General features: G+C 52.6%; 1 protein-coding gene across 1 annotated transcript in view; it reads right to left on the bottom strand.

Moving 5' to 3' along the window:
* Positions 1 to 1,827: 1,827 nt before the first annotated feature.
* Positions 1,828 to 8,146, bottom strand: part of GRK3 (G protein-coupled receptor kinase 3) — a 59,494-nt gene continuing 53,175 nt past the window's right edge. Inside the window, exon 21 of the mRNA XM_014874878.2 lies at positions 1,828 to 8,036. Within this exon, the coding sequence (XP_014730364.1) occupies positions 7,875 to 8,036 (162 nt within the window). The 3' untranslated portion in view covers positions 1,828 to 7,874. The remainder of the gene's footprint in view (positions 8,037 to 8,146) is intronic.

Below are 8,146 nucleotides of genomic sequence, written 5' to 3'. Positions count from 1 at the left end.
AGGGCAGGAGCGGCCAGGAGCGGGCTGGGAATGTCACTTGCCTTCCCGGGAGGCTGCTCCGAGCGCCACGTGTCCTCAGGGACCGGCGCTGCCCCCGCGCTGTCCCCCCAGCCGGGCTCTGCGGTCCCAGCAGAACTGGCCCCGATGGCACCGCAGAGCCCGGAGGGGGCGAGCGACAGAGCACTGTCACCCCCCGGCCGGAGAGGGACCCTCGTCCTGCCCCGCACACGGGGAAACACGGAGGGGACGTGCCTTGGCCAAGCACCCGGCACCAGCGGGGCCCGGGACCACCGTGACCAGCACCGCGCCCCCTCCGCTCAGGATGCAGCCCCAGCCGGGCCGTGGAGTTTTGGGTCTGGTCCTTACTGAGACCCGCTCCTGCTGCCACCCAGGACCCGCTGCCACCCTGGTGCGTGCCACGAGCCGAGGCCATCGAGGGGTCCCCAGCCAGCGTCCCCCTCCCCATCCCCGCTCCCATCGCTGCCCTGCCGCGTTCCTCTCCGCAGCACAGCCCCGCGCCTGGAAGCCTCCCCCGGAGCCGGGGCTGCCGCTATCGCCATCCATTCCCAACTAAAAATAGCCCTCCCGGCCGAGGGGCGCACCCACGGAGCCCGACCCCCACCCCGGGACCCCCCAAACTCCTGTACCTGGTGGGTGCTGGGTGCTGATGTCCCACAGCAGCACCGGGCTCCGCGGGACCCCGGCGAGCCGAGAGCGGCGGCGGCAGCACGGGGAGAGCCCCGAGGGTCAGCGGCCGCCTCCCCCCGCCCCCGCCGCGGTGGCAGCTGAGGTGACACATGTCACTGCTAAAAATACCCGCGGCGGTGGCACCGGGGCCTCGCCTGGGGAGAGGCGGTGGCACCGCGGGGCCCTCCTGTTCCTTGGCCTCTGCACCGGCTGGCACACGTGTGTGACCCGTGCCCTCCTTGGTGCACACCTCTGCACCCCAAAGAAATGGGGGAATCGCTGTGGTTGAGTGTGAGCCTACCTAGACCAGGCTGGTGCTGCCCGAGGGGACAACCTGGGCTGGGAGCCCAGCACGGGGCTCCCCAGAGCACCCCAGATCCCCCCGCCAGCCCCAGCCCTGAGATGGGGCCGAGCTGGAGGAGGACCTGGGAGCAGAGCTCAGAATAGCCCCTGGCACCAACACCAGCATGGTCAGCACCCGGCCAGGGCAGGTGGGAGGGGAGCAGCAGAGCGGACACGTGGTGGCCACATGGGGTAAAGGGTGACCCCCAGGGCTAGCAGGACCTGTGTCCCACATGCCCCAGCACCCAACAGCCAGGCAGAGAGCAGGGCACCAGCTCAGGCAAAGTCCAGCTGCAGAGGGGCAATGTCCCCACCTTGGCCACTCCACTCCAAAAGTTCCATGGACACACCCAGGGCATCGGCACCCACAGCAAGAATGGCTCTGGTAGAAAGAAAGGAAACAGGAGTGTCGGTCTGGAGTCCCCTGGCAGGAGAGACCTGAGCAACCCCAATCCCACCTGGGAACAGCAGGAGGACACGTCGTTTCCATGATCCTTCCCAGGCAGCCACATTTGGTGGAAAGCCACCCTTGGTCACTTGTCACACACCTCCCAGTCCCTCCTGGCACAGCCAGCACCGTCTCACCTGCAGGACACAGCCAGTGTGTCCCTTGGAAAAACTAGAACACCAAGCACAGGGGTGGGGGAGACAGAAGGGACTTACCTGTGCATGGAGCAGCGGGGCGTGGGGTCCATCCAGCTGTGTCCTGCAAGCAGCTGCTCATCCCAGTACATCCCAGTGCATCCCAGTGCAGCCTCGGGAAGGAACAGGTGACACGGAAAGAACGAGACACCAGCACACACGCAAAGGACGGTTTTTATTGGGGTCTGGTCGTAGGAGAGAGCAGTTGTACTGACCAACACACAGAAGCAGCTTAGCTGTGCCAAAATAATCCGTTAAAAAAATACTGGCGGCAAGAACCGAGTGTGGCACACCCGCCACGACGGGGCTGTAAACTCCGGGACAGTCCGTGAGGAGCGAGGCCACAGCTCACAGGCACCGGGACCCTCCTCCCCACAATAAATATGGAAAGAGCCAAGTACATAAAACAAGGAATGATCTCATCGATACAATATCTAAAGTTATTTACAGATCCTGGCTTTGCTTACCATTAATTACACATTTTTGGACAGGTTCTCTTTCGATCATTTCCTTCATCGCGAGTAGCTGTTCGTGTGAATCTGCTCCTTTTTGTTTTAAAGGATCTAGTGAGGCACTGCTCACAAATCCCCTCTCTCAGGATGCTCCTGCTTTATTCTGTTTTTCACACACATTTTTTGTGCCATCTCACCCACTGTCTGCTCTCTCCCTTTCCCTGAGAAGATGCCTGCTACCAACAGGAAAGCCTCTTCCCAGCCCATCTCCTTTTCCAGCCTGGAAACACAGCGTGTCACATAAACCCAGACCAACCTGGGCCAAAGCCACCTTCCTGCAGCTGTCCCCAGGTTCTCTGCCAAATCCTTGCCTGGACACACCTCAGGCCAGCAGCACCAGTCTCAGCACTGTCCCCACCACGGCACCTTTGCAGGGGTGACACTAAGGAGCCACAATGCCACCACCACCAGCTGCCCCCTCCCTCCAGGAACAGCTCGGGCTACAGCTCCCCCCAAAATCCAATGGTTTCAGAGAGGGATATGGCAAAGAAGGCAGAGACTGCTCTGGGGAGCACAACAGGGACCCCTCCCTGCCCCAGGCAGCCCCTCAGCAAGGAGAGAACTTCAGCAGCAGGAAAATGCCCCATTTTACCCTGGAAATGCCACGGGGATCAGCCCTGACCAGCACAGACCTCCAGCCCCACCACTGTGGAAATGAGAGCACACAATGTTACACCTCGGGTATTCCTCACACTGCACAGGCCCTGCTCACAACTGGAATTATTTTTAGGAACTGACCGACCTGATAAATTAAGGGCTCTTTCTGTACCTCACTGGGGATGGAGGTGCTGGGGTTGGCTCTGCAGATGTGCCCAGATGTGCCCAGCAGAGGCAGCTCCCGGAGTGATGGTACAGGGGGTCCTGCCTGGGGGTCACCCACCCTCCCCACACCCCCGAGGGACAGTCCCTGCAGGTCCTGGGGTGACCACTCCCCTCCTGGGACGTGACACCAAGCAGGGTCCTGCCCTGGCTCTAGGACAGGCACTGCTGCTGCCTCAGGATCCCGTTTTTAAGGATCAAATGATCTCCCTCAAACACCAAACCCATCTCCAGTAAGCACATTTTGGGTCCTGCAGGTCACTCACTCCTTCCCCTCGGAATAACAGAGCTCTGCAATTCCCTGATGGCTGAGCTGGATCAAACACCACGCTGACTCCTTGCCCCAGACGGGGTCATTAATTCTCTTTAACTCAGACTCCTGTGAATAAACACTTGCTCTGGGAATGCTGAGGGATAAAGGAGAATTTGGGAAATATCCCATCCAGGGGTGGATTTTCAGCTTTCCAGGTGTTTCTTCATTCAGGAGCCACGTGAGATGGTCCTGACAGAGCCTGGAGTCCCTGTGCTGGGAGAGAAGAGCTGCACAGCCTCAGGGAATCTATCCCTATTTTGTCATGAAAAACAGAATAAAGCTGGCTGATCCTGCCTGAAAGGAGCTGCCACTTCCATACATATACGGAGCAGAAATTCTGTGGAATGTCAGAAGTTGGAGAAACATGTATTTAATAAATAATATAAAATGCTTTTTCTGTTAAAATAGAATTCTCGGGTTTATACCTACAGAGCATAGCAACCTTTACATAAACAAAATAAAGCTGAGTCTGTGATGATTAGTTTAACACAAAATAAAAATACAATTTAACAATAGTATTAAAACAGCCAATGTTCCATCCACACAATATGTACACCATGGAATAGAAACCAACAGGAAACAAAAGTAGATTATCTTGAAACTCCTCAGACATTTGGATATACATATTTTCTCTGTATATTTTAGATACTTTCCTTTTTTTTTTTACAATATTAAAATTAATACTATGCTTTGTCAAAATACACTTTTCAGATTTTTTTTCTTTAATTTGCAGAACTGACTCATTCCTTATATTAATCAACACAACTAGAATTATTTATTGTCTACTGTACACTTCAAAACAGTCCTTCCTCTGGGGATATTTCGGGTGCAAACACCTCAGAGGCAGAGGAGCCGTGTCACTGCCACGTGCTGGGAGGTGACACCGCCGTGCCAACGGCTGCAGGACATGGATATGGACATGGAATCAAGGAACCTGGTCCTAAAAGCTGACCAGCTGCCAGGGAAAGAGCAGCTCAGAGCTGCAGGGATTTCACTCCTCATGAGCTGATCCACTGTAAATGGAGGAATGGTGATGGAGTCACTCCAGCATCAAGGCTGGTCCTGCTCAGGGAACATCAACCCCAGAGCTCCTCTGGGCACCAGCAGTGGCCACCATGGGCAGGATCAAAATCAAAACGAACCTTTTTTAGCACAAACCAGCGTTTCCACACTGGGCTGCAAACACCTGATTTATCTCCAAGCTAAACCCAACCTCACAATTTAATTTCTGGGTTTTCCCCCCCTTGATAAAAGTGGGAGAGGAAAATCTTCCACTGGGTTTTTAAAGAGGAGGTGCTGAATCACAAGAATCATGGAATATCCTGAGCTGGAAGGGACCCACAAGGATCATCAGAGTCCAACTCCTGGCCCTGCTCAGGGCAGCCCCAAAAATTAAGAAATTAAGGAAAACTCAAACGTGACTAAGCCAAGGTCTATCCCTGAAGCTGCTCCCTCCCTCCCTACCTGCCAGGCTTCCCTTCCCAGACACACTTCCAGCTATTATTAGCCGGCTCCAAGATTTTTTGAAGCCTGCTGGGGGGTGGGGGAACATACCAGGAATGTCAATCCCAGCTGGATCCACTCCAGCATTACTCCAGCTTCTCTCACAGCAGCACTTTGGGAAGAACCCGTGAGCCTTCAGCCGAGGCTCTGCTGGACCAGGGACAAGAACACAAAAAAGCTCAAACACAGCTAAGAGGAAGAAGATTTACACTTGGAGTAGTGGATGGCCAACACTCGGATGAAGGATTGGAAAACAAAAACAAAAAAACCACAAAAAACACCCCACAGTGAATGCTCCTTTAACAGTTTCATGAATTTGCAAAATAATTAGCAAATAAACGAGGGATCCTAAACACACAGCCAATGACCCTCCTGCGAATTAACACCACCAGGAATCTTTGTCCAAAACAAAAACATCAGAGACTCTGGTTCCTACACCAGGAAGGAGCAGTCTGGGGCAGTATCCAGGATTTTTTGGTTTGGAGGGTGCAATTCCAGCTCTCCCTCCACACCAGCACACCCAGTCACTTCCACACAGAGCCCCATTTCTTACTGGGATCCCACCTTCATCCAGGAGTTTGTCACTGGTGATAACCTCTCCTCTCCTAGCTGCACAGTTAGATACAAGTCACAAAAATAAAGCTATTTTCAATCGTCAATACATCAGATTTTCAATCGTCAATAAATCAGCTGGCTAAAGAAATCCAAATCTTCTCCTGCCCCTCCCACTGGAGGTTGGATGAGGCAGCAAGGACCATGATAATGAGGATATTCTAGGACCATCCCAACTCCATCACATTCCAAAATAGATTTATTTCCCTAAGTCAATACACAGCCTTCATTTCGTATAAAATCTCTGGGTTTGAGGCACAATTTCCCAGCTGATGACCTGCTCCTCCCTCACTGACACCGGAATCTGCTGACAGGGAGTGAGAGTGAAATCCAGCCATGGAAAATAACTGAAGGAGAAGAAGAATGGAACTGAGCAGGGACTAAAGAAAGTAAAAACAAGTTACACAAGAACTGTGAGAAGGTTTTAACACCATCTGAGGGCTTTTTTCTAAATCAAGGAGAAAAATACGAGCATTGCATGGTATTGTAGGGAAAGCTGAACCACAGCCAGCGGGATGAGACATTTTCTATCCCAAACACTTCTTAAATACCACACAAAGAATCGTGGAATCATTTTAGGTTGGAAAAGACCTCCAAGATCATCAAGTCCAACATTTGACCAATCACCTCTGACACTGCTCCTTGCAGAGGAGCTGAGATGCTCAACGGGAATGACAGAGAGGCTGGTACTGTTTACATTTGGAAAATAAACGAGGGGGGTGAAAAATCATTGAAAGGAACCACTGACTCACAGGGGGTTATTTTCCAGAATATATTTTCCCTTTGGTGCAGCCCCAGGTGGTCAGCCAGGGTTTGCACAAGCTCTGCAGCAAACCCTGCCCCCATGCAGAAGCAAACAGAGCCACTTTTACTACTTTTCTCCAAGGAACTCTGTGGTGATCTGACAGCCACACACGCTCGACAAACCACGCACAAATTCTGCTCCCACTTACACAGGCACAACTCCACTGTCTTCAGGGACTGTGAGAGTTGTTCCTCTGCAGCTGGGAAAAAAAATCTTCTCTAAGCTGTTCAGTGAATTGGAAAAAAAAGCTTAAGTTCAGCCCTGACCCCTCTCTGACAAACCAGCACAGCACCCAGGGTAAGGCGCAGCTTGAAGCTGTGGGACAGCTCAGGATCAGATCTTTCCTTCAGCAAGACTTTGCACACAGCACATCTGATGCCTCAGGTAGAATTAACACAAATCTGGCGTTTGATCAGCTCGTTCTCTCAGTTCCACACTCGGTTTTCTCACGCTACTTTCACTGTGGGCAGTTTGAACTCTTCAGAACAGAAAATGAGAGATCCTTTCCCAAGCCGAGCTGTGATATGTGCACGAACCTCCTGGGCCGGGCTCCAGGGGGAACTGGGCATTTCTGGGGATTTCTGGGGATTTCTATGCTATGGGAACACACCTGTGTACAGCAGAAGAGGATCCCGAGTCCCAGGACTGAGGAGTGATCCGGGATACGTACCGAGGTACCCACACACACCAGAACCCAGCACATGCTCTAGAATGCACCGGGTTTGAATAATTTTCTTTTTAATTTTTTAAAAAGTGCAGTTGACCTGAAATGGAAAAGAACTGTCTTTTATGTTCACTGTAAACTTGTCAAAAGGAATCTGCTCTTTAAAAACTGTGCTAAAATAGTCAATTTATACAACAGAGCACTAGATGAAGCTACCATAAATTCCTCTTCACCAATTATTACTCTATTGTGTCAGTTATAGTACTGCATATACGTAGAAGAAGCAAAACGGTGGTAGCTACTATTAGTGAGTACAACAAACCCAGGGAATAATTCGAGTTCAACGCTCCCATGAAGTAGCAATAACATTTAAACCACAGGACAGTTAGAATTCAGTACTTTGAAGTGCATCAGAGTCACACTGTTGATCATCAGCAGTATGGAGCAAAGGTTATCAGAGAGTTCAGCAGTAATGGTCGGGAAGGACACGGCAACACGACAGAGTGAGGGGCACCCACCACGGCCAGGCGGCAGCTCCAGCTCCGTCCGTGTCACCACGGGAGTGTCACCCAGCCAGCAGCACCCGTGCCACCCCCAGCACACCGAGAGAGGGCACGGCAGGGAAAAAAAAAAAACAAAACAAAAACAAAAACAAAACAAACCAAAAAAACCTCTTCCTTCCATCAGTAGTTCCAGAGGGACGGAGCTCAGCCGGGCCCCGCCGGGGGTGGGGAGCAAGGAGCAGCCTCTGTGCTTGGTGACTTCCAGCGCTGCCACAGGGGCAGGGTGTCCCCACCCCTGCCACCCTCCGCAGACAGAGTCCTGACGTGATCCCACGCTGTAAACATGGAATGAACTCCTCCTCTCCCGGGCACATCCCGCGGCCAGGACTGCACAAAGTTCGTTCACAAGGATTCTGGGACGCTCTGCAGGGTCACCAAGCAGCTCTCCCGGTGGGATCGTGGTCGGTGTCTCCTACAGCCCGTTGCTGTTCCTGTGGCTGAGCGGGGGCTTCGAGAGCTCTACGACCGTGGAGCGCGATTTATTGAGGAATTTTGGAGCCCGGCGCAGCAACCTCTGGGCCTCGGTGAAAGCTTCTGTCAGCTCTTTTTTCCACTGAACAAACTCGGGGTCGCTCTGCAAGAGACACAGAAGCAGTTTGGCACTTCATCCTACACGGCCAACAGCGTCTTCTCTCTCGGACAGCACTTTAGGGGAGTTATTTTAATTTTCTGAACGTTGGGTAT

The sequence above is a fragment of the Sturnus vulgaris genome, chromosome 19, assembly GCF_052056855.1.
Source record: "Sturnus vulgaris isolate bStuVul1 chromosome 19, bStuVul1.hap1, whole genome shotgun sequence".
NCBI lineage: Eukaryota > Metazoa > Chordata > Aves > Passeriformes > Sturnidae > Sturnus > Sturnus vulgaris.
The sequence above is the reverse complement of the archived record's forward strand: the minus strand, read 5'-3'. Positions and strand labels throughout refer to the sequence as shown.